We start from the raw sequence: 26,520 nt of genomic DNA, 5'->3' as shown, positions 1-26,520 counted from the left end.
GAACTCCAAGAGACCGGAGAAATCACTTCGTTATAATGAAATTCGAGGTAAAAAATTGATTTTTTTTTATAAAGGAATTCGAGGTATTTGCATTTCTCCTACATAAACTTATTTGGGGGATCAGAAAAGTGTTCGTTAAAACGAGATTTTCGCTATGACGGTATTCGTTGAAATGGGATTCGCCTGTATTTATATTTAAAGCCCGAGAACTGTTATATGCACTAAAAAGTGATGAAATATGCTCTAAAAATATGCAAATGTGCACTTGAAAATGCCAAAATAGGCACATAAAAATGCCGAAATATGCACATAAATGTGCCGAAATCTACTCTATAATATAAAATCACAAACTCGAAAAGGGCCTGTTGCTAAGCAACCGAGTGACGGAAGTGGGTGAAGTTTTTGAGTGACGGAAATCTGTTACGTTTTTGTGTTACGGAAGTCGGTTACGATTTTGGGTCAAATATTCATTTAACTCTAGCACATATTGGAACCCATTTGACCCATCGGGACCATGTTATATGTATGTACCGAGAGGCTCCCATATCCTACAGCAGGGCCCTTAGGCTGGAATTTAGATTTCGAGCCCCCAAACCAGCTTTTGGGGGCCCTGGATGAATCTCATTCTTTTCTGTTGTAGAATTTGCAACAGCCGAAGCCCGAGATATAGCCGGTCTAGGGCCCCACTAAAACTCTGCGTATTGTGTCCCCGCTACTGGATGTGGGGCCCTGGATTTTATTCGTTGTAAAATTGATAAAAATGAAAAATTCTCACAGGGGGGCGTCCGACAAGCTTCCAGGTCAGGGCTCCATGGAAATGTTGGCAGGTTGTAATTCGGTGCCCCTGGATGTATGTCATTGATTTTTGTAAAATTAATGTTTGTTAAAATGATTAACATTGTAAAATTTGCAACACATCGGTAGCCCAAGATATATCCAGTGTGGGGCCCCACTGAAATTCAGCGAATTGAATCTGGGGACCCTCATGGGGAAGTTTTCTGGGGGTACTTGATGAATCTCATTTGTTTTTTGTTGCTTTATTATTATTTTTATTAAAATTCGCTTCTTCAGTGAGCTGGTGCTTTCACACGTTCCTTTCCCCCTTTCCATAGCACACGCTGATGAAGTGGGACGAAATAAACAAGATATGTTGGGAAGAGAAGAGGGGGGGGGGGTTGGCCGCCAAAGGCGGAAGAGGGGCAGAGTCCCCCTAGTATGTATATAAAATTAAAATATTCACATAAAAGTGCCGAAATATACTTGTAAAATTAAAATATGCATGAAATCTCAAATTAAGTTATGCACTAAAAAATTCTGAAAAAAAATTCCGAATCTTACCAAAAATGAGCAAAAATACATAAAAAAAATCACCACGCAAAAAGAGCAAGTATGTTTATAAAATGCATATTTTATATTAGTGTATATTCATTTACAAGAAAGGAATTAAAATAAATGTGTAATTTCTCAACCATTTGCGTTTTGCCGACGACATTGTTGTTATCAGCAGTAATCCAGACGGACTAGAAGAAATGATACAAGAACTGGCGAAGGCAAGTATTCAGGTGGGTTTGAAAACGAATCTGCAAAAGACTAAAGTTATGTCCAACCCCTTTGCGTTGAGGAAGACGATCTTGCCCAACAATACAGAGATAGAAGAAGTAGAAAACTATGTATACCTGGGACAAGAAATTATACCATGGACAACGGAATCATTAATGAAATAAACAGAAGGATCGGGTGGAGCACTTTTGGCAAAAACTGTGTAATTCTGAAGAATCACGTGTCATTATGCCTGAAAAGAAAAGTTTTCAACCAGTGTGTGCTACCAGCACTGACCAATGGACCTGAAACATGGACACTCACAAGCAAGACGATACAAAGACTACACACAACACAAAGGAGCATGGAAAGATGTATGCTAGGCGTCACAAGGAGAGACAGAAAGCGAATCACTTGGATAAGGAACCACACAAAGGTATATAATATCATGGAAAGAATCAAACGTCTAAAATGGAAATGGGCCGGACATATTGCAAGAAGACAGGACAACAGATGGACCACAAGTGTTCTAGAGTGGTACTCCCGTGGTGTTAAACGCCCGAGAAGGCGTCCCCACGCAAAATGGCTGGAGTCAACTGGTCAACTAAATTTAAAAATTTAGAGACCTTCATCCTGCAGTGGATTGAAAATGGTTGGTGTGGATGATGATTCATTTGTAAAAAAAAATATCCATACGTATGCATATACTGTATATGCAAATAGCATCGACATATTTTCAATTCAGGCATGTCCAGTTTGTTACAGCTGCTTAGTAACGAATTATCAGTATCAAAAGTATTTCGACACTATTTTTTAAAAAATAATTGAAAACTTTTATGTGACATCTCTAGAAATAGCCTAAGGCCGAGATTACACTATGAAATATTGATAAAAGATCTTTTATAAAACTGAAAAAATTCAACCAATAATCGCATCGGTTACATTCGAGAAAATTCAACCACTGATCTTATTGGTTGAATTTCTCGTGTTTTATCAAAGAGCTTTTACAAAACTTCAAAAATACAACGAATAAGCTGATCGATTACATTCGAGCAAATGCAACCAATAGGCGGATCAGTTAAGTTCGCTCGAGTGTAATAAATGTGCTTATTGATTACATTTTTCAAGCTTTATAAAATAATTTTCATCAAAGTTTTATAGTTTAATTCCGGGGTTTTCATAAAATATAAATTATATTACGATAATTATTCAAATCAAACCAAATTTATACATTTTCACAGATATATAAAAGTTTAAAATTAATTTTGGTAATACATATTTACCATGGTATGTTCATCTCACATATTTTCCAGCTTCGTTTCTTCGCAATTTTTTAAATAACAATTAGTGATTGTGCAGCATACTTCTGACAAAATTTGTGATAACTGGCAATGTCCCGTATTTGACTCTATTTAAGATCGCAGTTTAACTATTTTTCTCAACGAAATATGGTCATCTAATCATTTGAATTCCCCCCCCCCCACCCCCGTGAAATACATTTTTGTTTATTGCGATTTGTAACAGCCCTTCATTCCCCCCCCCCACCCCTGCGACAATTACAAAATCACATTTGCGGCAATAAATTGCATTTTTGACTAAATTTAGTGACACGCCGTATTTATATCGCATCCCGTATGATCGCGAGTATATGAAGGCATACAGTTTATTGGAACCCATATGGGAAAAAAAACTAACATCACATTTACAAAGGTTGAATAATTTTTCATTCAGTTAGAATTAATTTTATCGAGTCTGCTTGTGGACCAACTCTGGTCTGCGGACCATAGGTTGAGAAACACTGCATTGCATAAATAAGCTTTTCACCTAGAAAATTTTTTTTTTCCGTTAAACAGGGGTGTTTTACTATAATTCTATAGCTCTCTGGCAGCAAAAGCCATAGCCACTGAGGTGTTCGAGTGGTCATAGTGACGGACTTGCATTGCGAGGATCCGAGCTCAAACCCCACCGTCGCCGCAGTGATGGTCGGCTGAAGCTGGTTTTCTACGTTTCCCGTCTTCTAGGCGCGAATGCGAGCCGATCTCCCCGTTAGAAAGTCCCGCCGCCGAGAGCAACAGGCCTACAGTATTACGATTATTCATTCATAACACTCCACAATTCATAACACTATGAATTGAGAAAAAAGAATCATAGTTTTTTTATATTTAGAAAAATTGATTGCAGATGTGGCAGCACTACACATTTAACAAGCATTGCACAGAAACAAACTTCACGGAAGGTTCGCTATACATACACACACATTCCAACAGGTACCAATTCGCTAGAAGTTCCGCAGAGGAATATCGGCGAGTTGCATGTGTCTGGTTTAGTAGTAGTTGTTAATGTAGCCGTGTGTGGCCTTGCCAACGCCATAATTCGTTTGACCGAGATACTGCGGTGCCCTTATGGCACATTATAACCTCTTCATCATTACTCTGCCGATTGTATTTGCAGTTGTGCAGAAATTGCCATGGGTGTAAAAAGTTATTTTTTGCAATATATTAATATTTCTGAGCGCCATCTAATGGCGAGTTTATACGTTATAAGGGGGATAGGAAGGGGGACGGCTCATTCTCTTGAAGAGGGCGTACCCAGCTTCACCTGTAAGGCCTTGCAATTGTCGTGAAGAAGAATAGCACGAAGAATACACCTTGTAGACACTTTTCGGTGCACTCCAGGATTCAGACCTTACTCAATGATGGATTGAGCTCTCCCATACCTGATTCTGTACCAATTTTTGATGCTATTTCTGATATCTCTTTATGGGGGGCCATCTACTTCAGTAATTTCGCCAACAGCGCGAATGTTTCTTGCAATAATACTTCTCTACTATTCACCATACGTGCACACACATTCCAACATGTACCAATTCGTTAGAAGTTCCGTAGGGGAATATGGACGAGGTGCATGTCTGGTTTAAGTAGTAATAGCAAAGACCTTAGATCCGCCTCTGCTTAAGCTGATAAACAATTGTCACTTCTTCTAATAATTTAGAAAATTATTGTTTAACTTTTTTTTTTCTAGGACCATGAACACACAAATTTTTTAATACAATTTTTTGCAATTTTAGAAAGAAAAAGTTGTTAAAGAATAATTTTTTTTTTTTTGCAACCACCATGAGTTTGGTTCTTTTGTCAGAAGGGAAATTAAAAAGCTATTAGAAACATCTGGCGGCTGTGACCGAGAGTAAAGCCCGTGAATATTCAATACGAATATCTGTTATTAAAAACCTTTATTCCGGGTGAAAAAAAAAATTGGTGGAAGAAATGCTTTTTCATCCGAAAAGAGAAATAAAGAGTGAATCTCAAGGCATTGGTTGTGTCCATGGAAATATCCATCCATTTGCAAATTAGTTATGGACGCCCTCTGCTCAAATTCAGCTTTACCATTTCGTTTTTCGATGCTCGTTTTCGGTTGTACATGATCAGATTTGTTATAAGCGGGGTCTGAGGGTGATCCGGAGGATGTTCTGGAGATTGATTGATATAAATGGGCCTCTCTCTCTAATGGCGCGGATATTTTTAAAGACTTGCTGAACAAATATTGGGACAAATTACATGTTTTTTATTTTTGTTTAACTTGCGTGTGAATTTTACATTGTTCAGTTTTCTTGAAAAAAAGAACAGCACGAGGAATGCACCTTGTAGACACTTTTCGGTGTACTTCAGGATTCAGACCTTACTCGGTGATGGATTGAGCTCTCCCATAGCTGATGCTCTACCAATTTTTGATGTTATTTCGGATATCTATTTATGGCGCCATCTACTTCAGTAATTTCACCAAGAGCACGAATGTTTCTTGCAATAATACTTCTCTACGGTAGAGCTTATTTTCGATCGCATCGTGTCTTGCTAAAAACTTTAATGCAAATCAGGATAAAATTTCTTCCTTGAACTGTGCGTAGAGCTTCCTCGAAATTCCAGAGGGTTTTACGCCTGCTTTAACTTGTATAATAATGCGTTGCGCTAATGAATAATAAAGCTGTTGCTCGCTCACTGTGCTACTGAGTACAGATACGAGTTGTTGCCGACGACAAGAAGTAGTAAGACACTGCAAAAATCCTAGCCGCCTGCTAGTAAACGTTTTAGAAAGCCAACCCGCCAACGCTCTGCCCTTCTGGAATGAAATTCCGGTATGTATTCGATCCACCAGTGTATTTTGCGGTGAGGACGCTAAATGACTGAAGCAAATTACCTCAAGGAAGTTAACCTCCAGAAAGGATAGATGTACCGCTAAATAGGTTCTGTATTGCTTCAATCCAAGTGGAATTTCAGGGACGCAAAGATGAACATGCGATATTGTTGGTTTCGAGAATTTTTCCATTAATGATCGAGTCGATCTATGTAAAGTAGAAGAAACCCGGAATGCGTCTATTTGTTTTGCAGAAGGTGATAAGCTGTTGATCCAAGCACAATCACCAAATGATTAGAATAAATTTTTCTCGGAAAACAACGATGATCCAACGTCAATTAGGCCATTAGTGTCGATTCTAAGGCCTTGAGCTCCAATCAGTAGAGGCAGATTCGTAGGTCAACACCAAAAGATTATCATGCTCACGGTCAAAGTCAGTATGGTGCATATCACACTACCACACTGTTGAAATACAAGCGATGCAGCCTGCAACTCGACACAAAAAAGCCTTAATTTCAGGTTTTTTTAACCAATCCGCGTCAAGTTTCTTGCAGTATCGCACCAGTGTGCACGCACCCTGCCTAACTAAATCAAACAACAGTAATAACATGATATTTCGTATATGTACTAATAAAGGAACAGAAAAAGAAAGTATTTTCAACCAAAAAAAGTTCCAAAACTCGCAGCTACGTGGAGTAAGCTGCAGAAAGTTCTCATAAAACTCATCTTGGAGCCTTGAAGTGCAAATTCACGGCTAAGGAGCTACAACAGAGCGCTGAATTTTTAAGGAAGTTCAGACATTCAGATTATTGAGTCTCAGCTTAATTATGCGTGTAATGTTACCTCACAGGGTGTTGCCAGTGAAATTATTTATAACTAGAAATATATTTCAGTGCTTCAAAAAAATATAAACTAATACATCCCGGATGTACGGAAATACCCTTTGTTTATACGGGGTCTTTTTATGACTCATAACTTTGGAATTACCGGAAGTGACGCCATAAAACTTTCGACATTCTTTCGTACAAACTTTTTGAGGAGGACTCGCATAATGATCATTAGACCTTTACTCTGACACGGGGAATTGGGGAACAGGAACTGGGCTTCAAAACTAAGTTTAAAGAGACTTCTGTTAAGGGATATATGTAGTTTAAACCTTGCCCCCACGCCCTTCTAAATCATGAGACCCTGAAAAATGCTACAATGCCCGGATAAAAATCGGTCCCAGATTGCCATATTGCAGTCAAGCTCGGTTATAACGACATCGCAGATTCCATGAAGTTTTTTCGTTATAACCAAGGTGCTACCAAAACCCCTTTAAGACGAAGATCTCTGATTTAGGGTAACTACATATTTGATCGAGAAAAATACGGGAAGTTGGAATAAAATAATACAGGACATCACCGATTCGCGCCAAAAACATTGTCAAATGTCAGCGAAAGTGCCAAAATATTTCTTATAAATAAACTTTGGCGAGAAATACCGTTTAACAGCAAGTTTGATGAAATATATTCCGTGGGGGGGGGGGGAAGAAAAATGAAACTTGGCAAATGTGAGAAACGGATATTTTATACAGTATTTACTCATAACACTTTTTATAATGATTTTTCATAAACTAGCACCATTTATAAATTATGCCGCTTACCTTCCTTCGTGATTCAAGTAAAGATTAGGCATTGAAGCTAACTTCGTTGGGGAAAAAAAAACGGGACATTTTTACAAGGAAAAGTCAGTGAGGGAAAAATACGGAAATTTTTTTGAAAAGTGATCATGTCAATGTGATCAAATCAAAATGTCGAACATGAAATAAATCTTTATCTTTTGTTTTTTAAACGGTAGGTATAAATATAACAACAGACGAACATTCCCTGGATGTGATCAGCACTAATTTTAAGAGAATTTCGGGGGGGGGGGAAATGTAACTGAAAGTGACGGAAAAATTTGTGATTATATCCGAGGTGGTTGCCTTTTCATCTACGTTACAAGCAAGGTTTATTAACGTTATTGTCTACGGGAATCAGTCCGGACCGCCAATTGTTGACGTTTTAGCCAAGGTGTCGTTATAACCGAGTTTTGACTATTACTATACAATATCGCATGGAAACGAAAACATGGTGGTGATATATGAAGAATTGGAAATAATCCAAATAACCCCATAACAGTGTGGAAAAAGCGAGTCGTCATCGCTGACTTAACTATGTATAGTCTCCTGTGTTCTGGTCAGGTTGCCCACATCCTGTAGCAAGGCTTGTTATCCAGGGTGTTTTTGGGGGCTCCCAAATGTTTATTTCATGTTAATTTACAGCCGAAAAATATCGTATTCATCCATGTCTGATTACTGTGACCTCCCTCCCTACATCTAGTGCCCTAGTCAGATTTTTCACAGCCTTCTCCCATAGTGAATTTATAGTGAAAAAAAAATAAGAGTAATTTTACAGAGCCCCGGGCTAAATTCCTTTTAGCCCCACCGATAAAGGGCCATGCTGATAACGTATTCAGAAGAAAAAGCATTTGAGCATCTCTTCGGAATTGAATCGACATCATTGATGTTTTAACTATTTATTGCAGGCGCGCCAAAGGTACTCAAGTACGCAAAATATGAGGACTGCATTTCGTCAATTGATATAAGCTCACAACAGCTCAAATATTAATATTTTGGATGTTGCCGGTCCATTTTATGGGCGAGTTTTGGAGTTTTGTTTTACGCCCCCCCCCCTTCAAGTGTCAAAGAAATCTATTGAGAACATGCTATAGTCATTTTATAGATCAATTTAATGACGATAGTTTGTTTTTCCTGATGATAAAATGAATGATAGGTTGCAATGAAATAAAAATGAAAATTATTAATTTAAAAAAAAAAGCATTTAGTGCTAAGGGGTCATTCAAGTATTACGTCAGCATCGGGGGGGGGGGGGGTTTCGGATTTGCAGACCTTTGATGACAAGGGGGGGGAGGGGGGGTTTAAAGGTTGCTCACTCCATCAACCACCCTTTTTTGACGATATTTTGACGTTTTTCAAATATGAAATATTCTGAGCTGCTGACGAAATTTTGGTGAGGGGGGGGAGGGGTCAGTATTTTGCTGACTTTTGCTGATAAGGGGGGGGAGGGAGTCAAAAATGGCTAAAAATCTGCTTGCGCAATACTTTAATGGCCCCTAATAAAAAATAATTCAAAAAGAAAGTGCGAATTCAAACAGAAATATGCGAAATAAAGAAAAAATAATCAATCATTTTTAATTTGGCAATCATTGTTTACATGCTTGCACATTGGAATACAAGTCAATTCTGAATTTTTTGCAATTACAAAGCATTGTTCGAAAATTGGATGTAAATTTACAGGGCTGAATCAAAAACTCCGGCAAAGGTCGCTTTGTCATTTGTCGTGGCGGTAAGTTACTATTTTGTGCTTTATAGCCATATAAAGTGTAATCAGTGAGCTCGAACTTTGTTCGATGAGAATTTTTCGACACATGTTTGGTACTGTAGCCCTTACGCAATGTAAATGCAAAGCATCTGATCTCCAAATTAGAATTTGGAGCTAAAAGGAGGTCATTTTAGGAAAGCAAGGAGGTGCTTTCTTATTGGTTCCGAAGCTGTAGCGTTTATTCTTCTTGAGGCACTTAGCGAGGTGAAATAATCAGTAATTGCAGAAAGAGCAGGAAAAATAATTTAATAAATTGCAAAGTGGCTATGTTGCATTTCCGAAAGAGTTTACGTAAGTCATACGCATTTGCGGGGGTATTCGAAGCACGAAAAATTTGGGGCACCAAAAACTACTACATAAGACACGTGATCAGACACCACCACCTATAGAAGACCTGTTCTCTCGTATATAGTGAAATCAGCGCAGATTGAAACTTACGTGTATAGTTGCTGCAATTTCTTATTAGGCCAAATCAAATCTGTATTAAGAAGAAGTATAATGCAGCTTTGATTTGGCCTAATAAGAAATTGCAGCAACTATACACGCAGTTTTCGATTTGCGCTGATTTCACTATATACGAGAGAACATGCTTATATACTAGGGTGGATCGAAAAATCAAAATGAGGAAAAAAGAATCGACTTGGGGTGCAAAAGTTGTCTTTCAAGCATACTAGCATAAATATGCAAAATTTTTCTAACTTCAATCAATTTCTTCCGGTGCCCCAAAACACTTAAATATTTGCCAAAAATCGATTTTTATGTAAATTTTGAATTAAAAAAATTGAGTAAAATAATCGATTTCACAGGGAAAATAGTATAGGCAGAGAATGAAAAATTGCATTTATTGTTTATTATTAAATGTATAAAATTATTTAGTATAGTAAGAGTTGGAAGGAATGATGAAAATATTCATGCCATAACCCAAGCAGTTGAAAGATGCATTCGCTTATTAGAGGCCTCGGAAAGTGTGTGTGGAGAAAGAGACACGGCTTCATATTGAATAGGAGAAAATCAAGAAGCCATATATCAAACATTTTACTACCAAAAAGCATTACAGCATTTAGAAATATGTAAATATTCATGATATTTAAATTTACACTTCATGTATTGTTATTATGTATAAATTTATACTTTAATACCTTGAATACTCTGCAAAAATTTATAAACATTTTTCCTTTTTTTTTTTAATATTCACAATTTTTAATATATTTTCATATAATCGTGAATTTTTAACTATTTTTGGGGCGATTGGGCCACCGGAAGATGTGAGTGGATTTCAATAAAAAAAAATTATGCAAACTAATACACCCAAGACACAACTTTCGCACCCGAAGCCAAGAGTAATTTCGGAAAAAAAATTTTGTCCTATACTTTTCGATCCACCCTATTATACTATAAGCTACTCTTTTACAAAATAAGGGAGCTCAGTTTAATAATTCATTAATAATTATTTTTATTAAACTTCTTAATACAGCTTGGGTCCAGCAGAACAGAATTTAATTTATTTCTGCGTTTCCCAGCCCAATGAATCTATCTGACGACTTAATAACCTTTCTGAGGCGTTGTGAAGAAGAAAGATAAGTTTGTACATTAATGTGTAAAGCAGGAGTGTGTGTTTGTTAAACAAAAATCCAGTCCAACGTCATGTCCAAAGTACAAATGCGGTGTGCGCTTTGACAGATCACAGTTAGGGGAAAAATTACAATATGTATAATGTATAGAGATAACACATACAACACATATAAGATATAGAGATAACATACGGATACAAGAATGAGTAGCCTACAGTATACTAGTGGGCAAAGTAGATAAAGTGGTATATAATATGATGACTTACACAGAACAGAAGAAATGAAATATATACGTATATATATATATATAGGGCTTATTCGCTGATAACCCTGTATATGTATACAAATACAAATACAACGCGACGAGGTGGCTGACTTAAGAACATCATGGATCCCGAGCTATTTTTTGGAGACCCTACCTACTACTACACCACACATGCACCCCGCCCACACCCACACCCCGCGGAACCCCCAACGAATCGGTACATGCGGGAATGTGCGTGTACGTGTAGTGAAACCTGACGTAAAATTTTTTTTTGTTTCTCTGTAATGCTTGTTATGTGTAGTGCTGCCATCTGCCACCAGTTTTTCTAACTATGAGTGAAGAGTTATGATTGAATGATTTATCTTTGTAGGACTGTTGCTCTCTGAGGCGAGACTTTTTAACGGGGAGATCGGCTCGCATTTGCGCCTTGAAGTTGGGAACCACAGAAAAAAAAAAAAATATATATATATATATATATACATATATATATAGGGTTATCAGCGAATAAGCCCTTATTTCAAAATTAAATATCTCTACAACAAAGATCAATAGAATTATGCGGTAAACGGTACGTTTATTAGCAAAACTGTAAGAATGTTGTACAGAAATTTCGAAAATTTAGGTTATTTTTTAATTTTTTAAAATTAAAAAAAGAAACTGGAGATTTTGGGGTTCCGAAAATCCTCATTTGTGTGAAGAGAAACCACTGCATTCGCCTAAAGTTACTGCATGGGCTGCGGTATGCGCCAGAGGCATTATCGGCCCCCTTCTTCGTGCGAGAAACGATTGCTACTTACGTTACAATTTTGGAACAATTTGTCAGCACACATGGCGCATAACGCAGCCCATGCAGTAACTTTAGGCGAATGCAGTGGTTTCTCTTCACACAAATGAGGATTTTCGGAACCCCAAAATCTCCAGTTTTTTTTTTTTTTTTAATTTTAAAAAATTAAAAAAAAACTAAATTTTCGAAATTTCTGTACCACATTCTTACAGTTTTGCTAATAAACGTACCGTTTACCGCATAAATCTATTGATCTTTGTTGTAGAGATATTTAATTTTGAAATAAGGGCTTATTCGCTGATCACCCTGTATATATATATATATATATATATTGATTCTTTTTTTTTCCTTTTCTTTTTTTCTCGAAAACAACAAAAATAATAATAGAATACATAATTTTCTTTATAAGATCAGTGGAGTGTCCAGTCAGTGTGCAATACCCTTCTACGGTATATTGTTCTCTGCAATGGGTCGTAATCAACAATCCCATTGAGATGGCTACATTCAGTGTTTTTGTACTTTGGACCAAATTTTAGTGAGAAAATTTCCATCTTTCTTTTCTTTCAGAAAATTATGAGTGTTAATGCTGAAAACCTGGAAACCCTGGGTCATACGGAGGTTCCAACGAGTAGCAATAACTCGTCAAAACCCTCTCCATCATCACTCGGCCAATTCTACGAGAAATAAAGCGAAATGCCATGGCTAGATAAGTTTAATTACTTTTGGTGATACCTTACGTTCACCTAACGCCACGATAGGCTTACATGAAAAAGCGAAAAGTTACATAACTGAGGCCCCCACCGGGATTTCCCATAAAATGAATAAAATTAAAGTTAACTTCAATAATCCACACTTAGGGGGATTAGAGTATTTATTATGAATACATGCGATCAGATATAAAGAAAAGTACTATAAGAATAAGAATTCTATAAGACTAAAGAATAAGTACTATGTACACCAAGAACCAGGATCACCAGACATATACGCTGGCTAAACCGAAAAGAAAGCTCAAGGAGTACACACTTTATTTACTTATTTTTTTCAAAAAAGGACCAAAAGGTGGATAAACCACCAATATAATGCAAGAACAAGTTATCATAATTATTTGCAACATTTATGCCAATTTTATTCCTCACCAAGTACTGAGCATGTGAGATCAAATCCCGTACAAGGAATTCATCTCACCCCCCCCCCTTCTTTTTATCAGTATAACATCAATTTCAGTAACTGAAAATAGTTAGCTATTAGAGACATTGCATTGCTGGTCTTTTCATATGCAGAAATTTTTTCGGTAGTGAGAACTGGAGCTTCTCTCTGCTGTTATATAAGAGGTAATCTCTGCATGATGTTGAAATTGTGAAAGTCTGTGGAAGAATTTTTTCGTCAGTCTCTTTGTGTACACAGTGTAATGTCTTGGATTTTTGCATCTTGACGGACATTACTGTTACGAACAAACCACGGCATGCCAGTATATTTTCGTAAAATTTTATTTTGAAACGTTCGAGTCTGATCAAGTTATATCTTCTTACATATAACCATACTGCCACCGCATACAGAAGTACCGGTAGTATTATCAACTTATATAGAATAGGTTTATTTCTGATGAAGAGGCTAGAATGCCTCCTACGTATTTTGCTAAGCATAAACGAGGCCCGAGTAGCCTTCAGAATGGCTTCGCTGCACTGGTAGGAGAATGAGAGCACCCTATCCACCGGAATGCCAAGATATTTAGTGTGCAACACTGGATAAATAGGAATGATAAGCACTTTGATGTGAGCAATGAATGACAGCTTAGTTTGGTTTGTGAACCACATAAATACAGCCTTAGCCGCATTCAATTCTACCCTGATTCTTATGCACCAGCGCTCAACCAGAGCCACAAGTTCCTGAAGATTAGACAAGGCCTTCCACGATTTCTTGTCAGTGCAGCAAAGTGCGCTATATTAATTTCAAAGTTGTTATATTAATTTCAACCGACAGGAATTCCTTGAAGGCGCTAAGTAATCTCCAGGAGCATGTTGAAATGCGATGTCCCGATTCGCGTTCGCCATTGAGAGAAGAAATAAAAAAGTAATAGTAGAAGGATGAGAGAAGGATTAAAGGCCAAAACACACTACACTAATGTGACGTAATAATCATGCCACGTCAGAGAAAAGTTGTGAATTCTGATTCGTGGAAATTCTATGATGTGAGAAAGTCGCGTCACAGAATTTCTACGAATCAGAATTCACAACAGCTCTGACGTGACGTGAAATCACATGCGGCTTCTCATCCCCAAAGCCTGAGACGTACGCCTGCACCTACATCTAAATTCTCCTACTGATAATTATGGTTTGGCATCATAAACGAATTAAGATAATATTATTATCTTTTTTACCACATAAATAAATTAGAGTGGTATGCTGGAACTACTGCCGTGTTCTTAGATATCAGAAGGGAGCAAATGGCTCCATGACGTAAGGCAGGCATCTCCAACTTGTTGCTAGCGAGCACCGCAGTGCTCGTTGCTCATTTCTGATTTCATGCTCACGAGTTAGATCGACAACCACCAATTCAATCGTCTCCCAAGTTTTATCCAAAGATGGGCATCGTCCTGGCCTAACTTGAGCCGCATTTCGGTACTGCGCATGGGTTTAGCTAGGCACCAAGGGTGCTCAGTACTCGTAAGTGATCGAAGTGATGTGAGAAGTGTCTTTAGTAATAACGATGATAAAAGTGTTTAATTTTTCCAATTTATATTCCAAGGATAATACCACCTCCTCATCCTTAAAGAGCGCGTGATCCGAAATAAGAACCAGTGAGGTAATGGGCGAATTTATATTTAATCCTTAACCAAGGACTAAAAATGGACTCAAGGACCACGTTCTCTGTAAGATGAGGAGGTGATATACGACCTATACATAAAAACTGATATTTCTTTTTCCATGTTCTGACATTGTTTTCTCTGAAATTATAGGTCGGATACAACCACCGGCAGCCATACCAAACTTCCCGCCGGTATTTCCACATTTTCCAGCTTTAGGTGGCTCGTGAGTACAATAATAAATATATTCTTCTATCGATTATTTATTATTATCATCGATGTCTTCCATCATGTGTCCGAAAGAGCGCGTTTTATATCGCTTCAACAAACGACGCCATTTTTAAATTCGACGTAAGGATTATCAGGAAAAGGAATGAAAAAAAAAAAATCCAAAACGATATTACGGTAGAAAAATCACGGCCATTACACGCAAGAAATGATTCTCGATGTATCAGGAGGAAAACATTTAATGTAAACGACGTTAACGACTTTACGACCCGAAAAACGGAGGATTGGAGAGATCGACTTTTCACGCGAAATCGATTCGTTCAGATTAAGGGAGAAATAGTTTCGGCTCTCTGTCTCCTCATTTGCATAAATCTGCCGTTTCTATGCTCAGTTTGACTAAGGACCAGAGCGTCTATTTATATGTATGTATATCCATCTTTATGTACTTTATGTTATATGGCTGGGAAATATCTCTTCTATACGGAGAGTCGGGACGCGGCCTCCAGCCTAATTGCCGTTATCTATATGGCATTTTGGGTGTTTGGGCAGTCGTAAGATGAATGGCCATTGTGAATCTTTCTCTATGGGTGGGCGATGTTTTACAGTCTACGAGCGTTATGATGACCATTACGGACGAGAATGTTAGCCGAGGCCATCTTTTCTCATTTCCCGGAAGGAGTAGGGAGGGGGGCGGATTGGGAATCGGAGACGTTTTCCCCTCTCTCCATATTTATAAGTACCGTATTGCACTTTTGTGAACCGTTTTCGATGGCCGCAATGAGAAGATTAAGCAGATATTTTCGTTTTGGGAATAGGTGGGGGGTTTTTTTCACGTCTTTTAAATCATCTGACGATACTGGGTACATTCGCAAATAGTTGTGTAACGAAATAATTTAAACACTCACATCTCAAGAAGTAGGTATTCAGTAGGCTTGTATATATATCAGTGCTTTTTGATATCTGCGGGTAGACCTCGTGAAGGCAAATCCAATGACACCTCCTCTGGTTTTAACCTCTTTTACAGCGGCAATCCCAAGATATCTCGTCAAACTTGGTCTGCTTTATTTCGGCCACCCCGAAATATCTCGGGTTCTTAGCACGGTTTTACTTCCAATGTGGCAGTTATAATGCAGATCAGGGGGAATTTTAAATACCGCTTAAAGGGCTAGCACCTGTTCTGGTCTAGGCACCAGACTCGCTTCCCGCTTTCGTAACGTAATGGTTTCACGCTATATTTCTAGAAGTTTGCAACACAATTAAGAACCAATGGCATCAACTGATAGGCATTTTTGAGATAAATCCAATAACGGTTCTAATTGTTCTTCTGTTCTGGGCACCAGTCTTGCGACCCGCTTTCTTGACGAAATTGTTTTGCGCTATATTTCGAGAGGTTCGCAACGCATATAGACCACATTGGCATCGTTTATTAGCTATTCCAAAGACAAATATGATGATACCAATTTAATTATGTCATTACCTGCCAAGTGGTTGAAGGCATGAAGAACATATTCACATCAAAACTTGCAGCCGTGTTTACAGCCGGTATTACATTATAAAAGTTTTATAATATCCCTTTTGTAAAACTTCAAAAATCTAACCAATAAAACTCATAGGTTACGTTCGAGCAAATGCAATCGATAATCCTATTGGTTGGATTTTTCAAATTTTATAAAAGAACTTTTAGAAAACTGTTATAGTGTAATCCCGGCCTACGACAGAGATTTCCTTACTCCAATTCTTTTTTCTTTTTTTTTTGTCTTTTCCGTTAAACTGGATCTACACCCGCAATGGGGAATTCCGCAGTGCAAAAACCTGTTTTGGGGTGTGAGTGATCAACCATCAAAATCATCTATGCAGTGCTAGCCACGCCTCAGAACCGGTTTTTGCGCAGCAGAATTCTGTGGGTGAGGACCCGGCTTTATAGGTGTCGCCTTTACCAGTAGTTGATAAATGGATTGCATTTTTGCTGTCGGGCTATGGTTGTGAATGGCGTGGTGTGGCGGTCATTCATCCAGAGTAGATCACTGGAACGTGGTTGTTATGTTAAAAGATGCGTTGAACGAATATTTTTTTTTTGATTATATTAACGTCAATGGTAGACGTAGAGGTCTCGGTGCGCGTTTATTTATTTCATTTCTTTACGGAGGAAATGCATTAATATTTTGTATTCCGTATGGGTAAGGTTATTTATTTATGAACCATATATCAGAGGAGTTTGAAGATTCTCGAGGGATTTGAAATCGATTCGTCTAATTTACATTTTTTAATCTCGTTTCTGCGAGAAATCTTCCAAGATGATGTGCAGCTCTTTCGGAAATCATCTATATTCTATATCATTTCGGTATATGGAAAAAAAAAAAGGCCACTCAATGTGACGTTTAAGAAGCAGTGGATTTGAAGCTGAACGGAGAGAGAGAATTGAACTGACAAGGCTGTCTCATTTCTCAGTTTGGAGTAGATAGAATTTCTAGTCGAGATCGGAATAATAATAATAATATTTTCTAGCTGTTTGTCCTTTTCTTTATGATTAAAGTTTTGGTCAAGTGTCACGTTGATGTTTCAGTTAGGTGTCGTTTCGATGTGATTTTAGTTGGGTGTAGCAATTAATGTTAATCAATTAGGTGTCACTTCGATGTGTCTTTAATTAGGTGTCACTTTAATGTCTTTTCAGTTAGGTGTCACTTTAATGTCTTTTCAGTTAGGTGTCACTTGAATGTCTTTTCAGTTAGGTGTCACTTTAATGTCTTTTCAGTTAGGTGTCACTTTAATGTCTTTTCAGTTAGGTGTCACTTGAATGTCTTTTCAGTTAGGTGTAGCTATTGATATTGGTTAATTAGGTGTCACTTTAATGTCTTTTCAGTTAGGTGTAGCTATTGATATTGGTTAATTAGGTGTCACTTTAATGTCTTTTCAGTTAGGTGTAGCTATTGATATTGGTTAATTAGGTGTCACTTTAATGTCTTTTCAGTTAGGTGTCACTTGAATGTCTTTTCAGTTAGGTATCATTTCAATGTTTTTCAGTAAGGTGTCACTTCAATGTCTTTTCAGTTAGGTGCCACCTCGTCTTTTCAGTTAGGTACCATTTCAATGTTCTTCAGTTAGGTTTCACTTCAATGTCTCTCAGTTAGGTGTCACTTCGATGTGATTTTAGTTGAGTGTAGTTATTAATATTAATTATATGTGTTGTTCTCTTATGCATAGACCTACGCAGGGTTTTCTCAGAGGGTAAGGTTCAATTTTTTTTTCCTTCTCAAAGGGGTTTTTTACATTTTTTCCTGCATAAGATTTTTTCCCTATAATCTCGACTCAAGGAGTGAAGGTTATGATCCCCCCTTCCCCTTGCGTACATCAATGCTCTGATGTGATTTCAGTTATTGTCAATTAGATGTAACTCCGATGTAGTTTCAGTTGGGTTTCACTTCGATTCCATTTTAGGTGAAGTTATTGACGGGGGTCAGAGTAAATTTTCGCTTCGATGTCCTTACACTTAGATGTCGTGTCGATATAGTTCCAGTCAGGTGTCAATTCGATGCGATTTTAGTTAGATAGTAGTCCTTGCAGGTATCGATATTTGTCAAATAGGTAGCACTCAGAAATGTGATGTCAATTAGGTATCGCTTCGACGCCTTGTCAGTAAGATGTTTCTTCGATGCGATTTAAATTGGCGTTGCTATTGACATGGGTCAACTGGGTGCCTCTCCGATATGATATCACTACAGTTAAGTGCCGCATTAATGTGGTTACGTTCAGGATTCAGTTCGATATGGGTTCATTCTACTGCATCTTGATACTACAGTGATCTAATACACCCTCTCACTGTTTCGTTTCTCTCACTTATAAGATGATTTTCTGCACTCCAGGTTAAAGATATAGGTAAATAATGCTATTCATTCATACGCCTTTCTCATTTATGCATTTTTTTTCTTTGTTCTGTTTCACCGACCGACGCATAAGTGAGAGATCACTGTATTTCGGTAGAATGTCATCTTAATATTTTTCCAGTAAGGTTCCATTTTAATGAGGTATCGGCAAAATCTCGCTCTGATGCGGTTTCGGTGTGACGCCACTCTGCTGAATTTCCAGTCACGTTCTATCTTGATGCGATCATAGTGCCAGCTGCTAGTCATTTCACTATCATTACGGTTTTTTCATATCTTTATGAGATGCAATCAATCATTAAATTCTTGATTGAATGCAAATGATGCTTGCAATAAATTGCAACACTCAATAAATTTATGATGGCCGCATCACAAAAAGGTACAATACCATACTGAAGACATCGGGCCACAATAGTGTAACAACAAGTCATTTACAAAATTCTTTTATTACAAAATTTATTCGTGTTTTCAGGTACGTGTCGTAAGATGTCTCACCCAATGTTCTACGTGTTGCTTTACACGTCCCCATGCACATTATACAGTCATTTGTGCGTCGACGAGTCCATCAGAAGTCATTTTTGTAAACCCACGACCAAAAAAGCTATTACAAGTCCTGAAAGTGTCCTTTCCAACGCTTCAAAATTACGAAACAACAGCCATTCATGCGTTGAACATGATCATTTTCTTCCGAGAAATGATAACGGAGGACGAGAGTATTTATACAAGGGGAATGCTGGGGGAAAAAAAGACAATGTTCGAAGCAAACAACTCTTCGGAGAGAGAAAGAGCATTATTCCCCCCTTTACACCCTTCGTCGCTCAATATCTCATCCACTCCATGAGACTCAATATCTGTTCCAACCCATTGCCGGGTTATAATCAAGTTAATAACACTAGCCGTTATCATTAATAGCGATGTGTTTGCTTCGGGGGGGAGGACCCAATTCTCCCCTCTCCTCTCACTCTGTGTCTCCCATTTCTCTGTGTGGGGTCCCTCGGTTATGTTTTTTTTTAATTTTCTTCACTATCATAAGGCGACGCTAAACTTAGTGTTTAATTTTCATTAAGACCCCAGCAAGAGCGCAGTTTTAACGATGATTATGCCCGATCTGGCGGCGGTCTTGTAAAGATGGCCGCCTTGTGTGTAGGGTTATTTTTGGAAGAAATAGCAATTACTTATATTCTGCCGTGGAAAGATACACGGCTGTGTTTTAAATTGTTCTGGGGAATTAATTGAGCCATGGTTGGCGACTTTCCTCCGAATGGTTTTTGTTGGTTTTGAGAGTCGAAAGTGCATTTACAGAGCTGAAATTAGCCCTCCCCAACCCAACATTTTCGAGTGGATCCCCCTCCATAGAAAATTTGTAGAAAATAATAATAAGGTTCATTCTAGGTCCCTGGGCTTGAGCCATGTCGGCTTTCTCCTGTGGGAGTCGTAACTGGATTGGTTATTTTAATGATTCCAGTTGATCATTTTTAATAATTTGGAACTTTAATTATCATTGGAAATTGGTTATACGCGCCACGAATAGAGGCTTGACGATGATGTGTATATATCGCATGCAACAATCTGACCTCAGATATCTCATGCGCAGGATTCCCGCTGGTTCACCAATCTCAAGCGAAATGCTTCATTTGGCGAGAAAGAAAAACTCCAATTCTTTAAGTAGCATAGGTCTGTGCATCGCGGCACGATTCCAGAGCACTTAAACGACCCGCGGCACCTTTATGGATCACTTGAGAGACAGTGGCATAGTTCCAAGTGGGTCGCGGTAGCTTGACAGATCATTTTCAATACCCGTGGCACAGTTCCAGCTCACTCAAGCGGCCCGACACATTTACACATTAATTAAGGGACCCATTCGTTAATATCGCCAAACAGCCTCTATTTTGACGATTTTCTTATTCCATTTAACTACAGTTTGTTTTGTCTAATCAGCCCAGTAATTCAAAAAGTGTGCGTCGTGGCTCCTGGGAGCGGGGAGCTGTTGACATTAATATGTATCTCTTCGGTACTTTGCTAGAGTGGTTGTTAGAAGTGGTTCTTTGTTAGATCACTCAGGGGAGCCGCGGGTGACGAACGTTTAAGAACCACTGGAAATCATAGAAAGCCAGCGGCAGCCGATATACGTCCTTTCCGTTATGCTATCCAAAATCCGGTCACCAATATAGGCCTACTCTCTGGTCTATCGCCACGGGCAATTTACTACCGATTGAGTTGTGCCGAAAGTGTGATTGTGTGTATCTAACTGAGTGTGTATATAAGTTTTTTTGTGAATTTTTAGTGCTACCATCTACGTTTCAACTTGTGAATGAAGTGTTACGATTGAATATTTGTGCTGTCGTAGGCTTGTTCCTCTCTGTGTCGGCTCGAATTTGTGCCTAGAATTTGGGAACCATAGAAAACAAACCTCAGACGGTCACCATTGCGACATCGATGGGGTTCAAACTTGTGTCCATGGGATGTGAGTCCGCCACTATGACCAATCGACCACCACAACGTAGGGTCCCTACTGCAAGATGTGGAGGCTGTGCGTCCCCGTGCAGTTTCCAGATGGGACTCTTGTGTTTAGATGACCCTGGGTGCCCTTAAAGTACATGTAAATTCTGCAATCCGCACACAAACATCAATTGTTAAAATTTTAAACCAAACTTGACAATTCAACACAAATATTATTACTCAGAAAATATTATTATTATACTATATCGAGTTTCCTATGCGGCGCATTAATCAAAAACAGGTAATCGATTTCAATCCAAGAATCACAACAGTTGTATTTTTTATTTGATAGGTGGCAGCAGTAGTTCCTGTCCAGTGATGTTTTCCTGCATATAATATACAGGGTACATAGGTAGTGGGTTGTATGCTATTTACTGGTGAACCGTTGATCCTAGTGCCACACTTCCAATTAGAAAAAGTATCCAAATGATGTGTAGTACTCAGATATGCCATTCCATGTTGCAAAGGGTTGTATAGTTATTAAAATATAAAAATTAACTTTTTTACCGATGTGTGATTTTCTGAAGCAGTTATTTGTTGGACTATTATGGGAACCACGGATAGACGTTGTTTAAGGGAGCCGCCGATGACTCAAGTTTGAGAAATACTGTTCTGGACCATTGTAGAGAGCTTTGGATAAAGGATGACTAGGATATAAGAAGACCGTGAGTGACAAAATTTTAAGAACCCCTGATTCAGTGAGTGAATACAATATCGACTTCGCCAAATAACAAGTGTCTCTATTCACCAGTGTCGCCAAACAAAGCCTCGATTCGAGTATTTGCAGCCCAAGAAGAACTCTTCTATCTCTCCCGAGAGGAAAGGGGAGGGACTATTTCTGGCTTGGTAAAGTCTCTTCTGGTAATGGACGGACTTACAACACCGGAAAGATAATTTTTGGTGAATTATCTGCCTAAATCATATCCCGTCTACTGTACTCAAAAGCACAAGGACATGGCACCGACACAAATCCAATTTCAGTATACGTCTAATTTTTTTTTTTTTCCTTGTTCTTCGGTGACATCTATGAACGGTCTGTGACATCTCCAGAAAAAGAAAAGATGTTAAGTAATAATTGGATTAGAAATACTTAAATAGCATAATAGCTTTTTCTTAGAGTCGAGCCATAACCAAGAACACTTGTCGTTGAAGCTGGGGGGAGGCCAAAACATTAAAAGTAGCGAAAATTCGATTAAGAGGACGACGGACGTACAATGTCTTGAGACAACACTTAAAGCCTTTAAAGTTTGACTTCTTTTTTTTTTTATACTTCCAGGCATTACAGCGTTTTGCGTGTCTCCGTTGCCCAAACATTTTAAGGGCGATTCTCTCTCTTCTCTTTAATGAGCCGCGCTAAAGCGAGTTAATGTTGTTACATGTTACGATGTGAGAGGAGTGGGAGCAAGTAAGAGGAGGTAAAAATGGCCGAAATGGAACATTCCAGAGCGAGAGGAAAAGGCAGAGATGGTAGTAACGCACACACACACACACACACATACACATAGTTTTACGAGTACTAGAATGGCGTATGTGCACGTAATGCGAAAATGATTTACGTGCCGCGTTGCTGAGGAGGCTTTTAACGATCGGCCAGGGCTTGGGGGGGGAAGAAGGACTTCTTTTTGAACAGATATAAAGGATTGTGCCAAGAGATTCTCCGGATAAACGGGATAAATAAAATAATGATAGGGAGGGATTTACAGGGATGGATATATATATATATATATACACGCGGTGTTTTCTTCGAGGAGTGTATTTGTAATATTTGGAGAAACGAGGAGGCTATTGAACTCCATAGCGATGTACGTGACGTAATTTCTCGTATAAGAATCGCGTGTGTTTTTGAAGTTTCATTTTTAAGAGCAGAAACCTTCGAGTGTTCCTCGGGGGCGAAACAAATACGAATATTTTTATTGGGCAACCCATGAAAATAGTACCCACGGTACCGTCCGTGGAACCTTGGGAAAATTCAAAGTAAACTCTCACATATGTTGCGCTATACATCAGAGGTCTTCAACCTTTCTTCCTAGTCGCGAGCACTGCCTGTATCCATCATCAAAAAGAAGAGCACCCTTACGGCAAATTCGACACACGGATGAGTCAAATCGGGATTGCTTTAAATCCTTAAATGCAATTTGAACAAGGTGTTTAATTTTTGACTTTGACCAACTTTGCTCGCGAGCACGAAATCGGATACGAGCATCGAGCACTTTGCATGTTCCAGGGAGCACCGTGGTGCTTTATCCTTTTTCTAGTAAGAGCACTGCCTTTACCAATCATCAAAAAGAGAGCACCCTCACGGCAAGTTTAACATACGAATGCATGTAATCAGGATGATTTCAATCCTTGAATGCAATTTGTGCAAGGTGTTTAATTTTAGCGTTGACCAATTGTTCGCGAGCATGCCATCAAACACAAGCATCGAGCACTCTGGATGCTTCAGAGAACACCGTGGTGCTCGCGAGCAGCGGGTTGAAGATGCCTGTGTACACCTTCAATACGTCATTTATGTCGCAAGGGGTTGAATAGTTGTTGAATTTAAAAAAAAAAAACTATTTATACGGACACCCTGTCTCCAAAGCCCAATTAGAAATGTGTTGCCGTGTCTCTCCTGAGTCTAAAAAAAAACTACAGTAGGAAAACTACAGTATGAACTAACGGACAACTCTTCTTTCCTTTATTTATGTTGCCGTTTTCAAACTTTTCTCCGATTTTTCAATTCAGATATCTCACCGAATCACTTACAAACGTGGAAGGTTTTTTTGTTGGTCTCAGGAGAGACGTGACAACTTTCTTTTTGGGTTTTGAGTTCAGTGTGCCAGTGTAAGAAATAGTTATTTTTTATAATTTATTAATAACTACACAACCCCTTGCATACAACAAACATGTATGTCATATCTGAGTACTACACGTTATTTGAGAACTTTTTGGAAGTGTGCCTCTGGGATCAATGGCTCACCAGTAAAATGCGGCAAAGGGAATTAAGTAACACCCTGTATATTCTGTGGTGTTTGGTCAGAACATGACAACTGCAAAATCACATTTTTGAGATATAAGCATTTTCATTGTCATTTAAGGTATCCGGCCATCTTTCTTGTCACTTTTCTTTAAAATGGTACTGGAGTGAACTTTAATAACATTTTTTGATAGAAAGTTTCTCGAAATGGTGAAAACTGTGGTAAATTTTGGTCTACCTAAGACATTTTCTATGAAAACGTCGTTTTTATGTCAAATTTTAGGCGAAATTCATGTAATATTCGAAACATGATTGCAAAAAATTTTGTAAATGAAATGCTTTGTGATTTTCACAGTGCATTTAGCTAGTAATGTTGCAGGTTATGAACTAAAATTTAAAGGATTGCATGATATGCTCATAAGTTACACCAATGTACGTGTGAATTTTTTGAAATTTCATCCTACATTTTGTCTATAGAACACTGTAGTTCAAAAAATATATGTGATAGACCTCAGATTTTGGTTCATAACCTCAACAATGTATAGCAAAATATCATTTAAAATTTCGTAAGGATGCAATGAATCAATTTTTACAAATCAAGTCACAAACTCAAGTAAAATGTCAAAAATAGCATTCTTCGTAAAACACGTTTAAAGTCTTTATTCGCGTATTACTTGTATGTAAAAACGCAACACTAAAGTGAACGTAACTTTGATTCTAAGCGACATATAAACAAAACAATGCCTGTTTTGGAATCACAACAAATAGGGCTTTTATCAAAACTAAACACAATGAAAATCTATATTTTCTTCCAAAATGACGTTTTCAACGTAGCCGGATACCTTAAAAACCAAAAATAAAGCATCACACAAATACAAATGGAAATATACATCGGCATGTTGTTTAGCCGCACGCACGTATTTGTGCATTTATCCCACTTCTGATTAGTTATAATTAGCAAGACTTACTTTTCGATCAGAAAGCCATTTTTTGGAGATATCATGTTCTGACCAAACACCACAGATTGTTGACAACCTAATTATGAAAAACAATGAAATTGATATTTTCTGCTCATACTTAGTTAAAAATCATTTTTTTCAAAATGGTGATACCTAATTGAATATTGAAAAGTCTTATTTCTAATTTCATTATAAATGTGTCTCACGTATGTATGATGTCCAATTTTCTGTAAGTTTCATAAAATGCAGTTGAAAACATCGCATGTTATAAGGGAAAAAACATGCGATAAAAAAAAATTGGAATTCGTTTAGAAGAAACACATTAATGTCCTTTCGTGAATATGAATGCTATTTTGAGGGAAATGCATGCAAAATATTGTATAAAAAGAATTGCAATATTCTGTGAAAGTTACGAATCATTTTAGCTTCCTGTGATGCAAGGTTGGCTGGAAATATATTTTCTTATTTAATTTCTTGTTGATCCGCTAAATCAGTGGTTCTTAAACGTTCTTCACCCGCGTCTCCCTTGCCCAGTTATGGTTTGTCTGCGGCTCCCCAGAATAGTTTAAAGCATATGTTCACCTATAAAAGAACCACTTCAAAGCGTAAATGAACACACAAATCAGTATCTCCAGCTCGCCACGACGCACACTTTGAGAAACACTGCTCTAAATGCACTACAGTTTCCAATAAATGGAAGCATCATGCTCGCATGCAAAAAAAAAATAGTATTTTTCCAGAAATTCGGAAAACACTCTGAAGTGTGAACATTGATTCATGGCTATGCCGGGCGATTCCTTAATTCCCTTGACCGAATTTTAATGGCGAACCGTTGATCCTAGAGGTACACTGTACTTCCAGTTACAAAAACTATCCAAATAATGTATAGACATCAGATACGGCATTCATGTCGCATGGTTATTAAAATATATAAAAACATCAATTTTTTTTTATATAGACACCTTGTCCTAAAACCCAGTAAGAAGTTGTTGCCCTGTTTCTTCTGAGGCCAAAAAAATAATTTTACGTTTCTGGAATACTCAAATTTAAAAACCGGAGGAAAGTTGGGGAAGACTCTTCTAACTTGTCCGTGGTAGTTTATGATGTTCTTTCCAGTTTGAAATTGGAGAATATTGCTCTTAGAAATTTGGATTTATTTTGGCCTCTGAAGGGACAGGTTAGCAACTTTTCAACTGGAAGTTAAAGGATAGGGGTATCCGGGGTGTGGGTGGAATATCAATAACTATGCATCCTTTTGTAACATGAATGACGTATCTGACTGAGGTCTACACGTTATTTGGATACCTTTTCCAATTGGAAGTATGCATCTATGATCAACGGTTCGCCGGTAATTTTCGGCAAGAGGAGTTGCCTATGCACCCGGTATACAGTGTTTGATCTTTGCAGAGATTGACTCTTTTGTTGATTGTTTCTCAAAAAGACAAGGTCATCTGTGGTTAGATTAATGTTGTTTTAACGTCATCT

At 38.0% G+C, this 26,520-nt stretch overlaps 1 protein-coding gene across 1 annotated transcript in view; it reads left to right on the top strand.

Annotated features, from left to right (window-relative positions):
• The window catches only part of LOC149063801 (tyrosine-protein kinase transmembrane receptor Ror-like), a 265,166-nt gene that overhangs the window by 144,012 nt on the left and 94,634 nt on the right, over positions 1-26,520 (top strand). The window contains exon 5 of the mRNA XM_089255570.1: positions 14,669-14,741. Coding sequence (XP_089111696.1) covers positions 14,669-14,741 — 73 coding nt within the window. The remainder of the gene's footprint in view (positions 1-14,668; positions 14,742-26,520) is intronic.

The sequence above is a fragment of the Pholcus phalangioides genome, unplaced genomic scaffold (genome assembly GCF_987345545.1).
Source record: "Pholcus phalangioides strain wild (caught in Gottingen) unplaced genomic scaffold, Ppha-v1.0 ptg000043l_1, whole genome shotgun sequence".
Taxonomy (NCBI): Eukaryota; Metazoa; Arthropoda; class Arachnida; order Araneae; family Pholcidae; genus Pholcus; species Pholcus phalangioides.
This window is presented reverse-complemented; position numbering and strand designations above follow the sequence as displayed.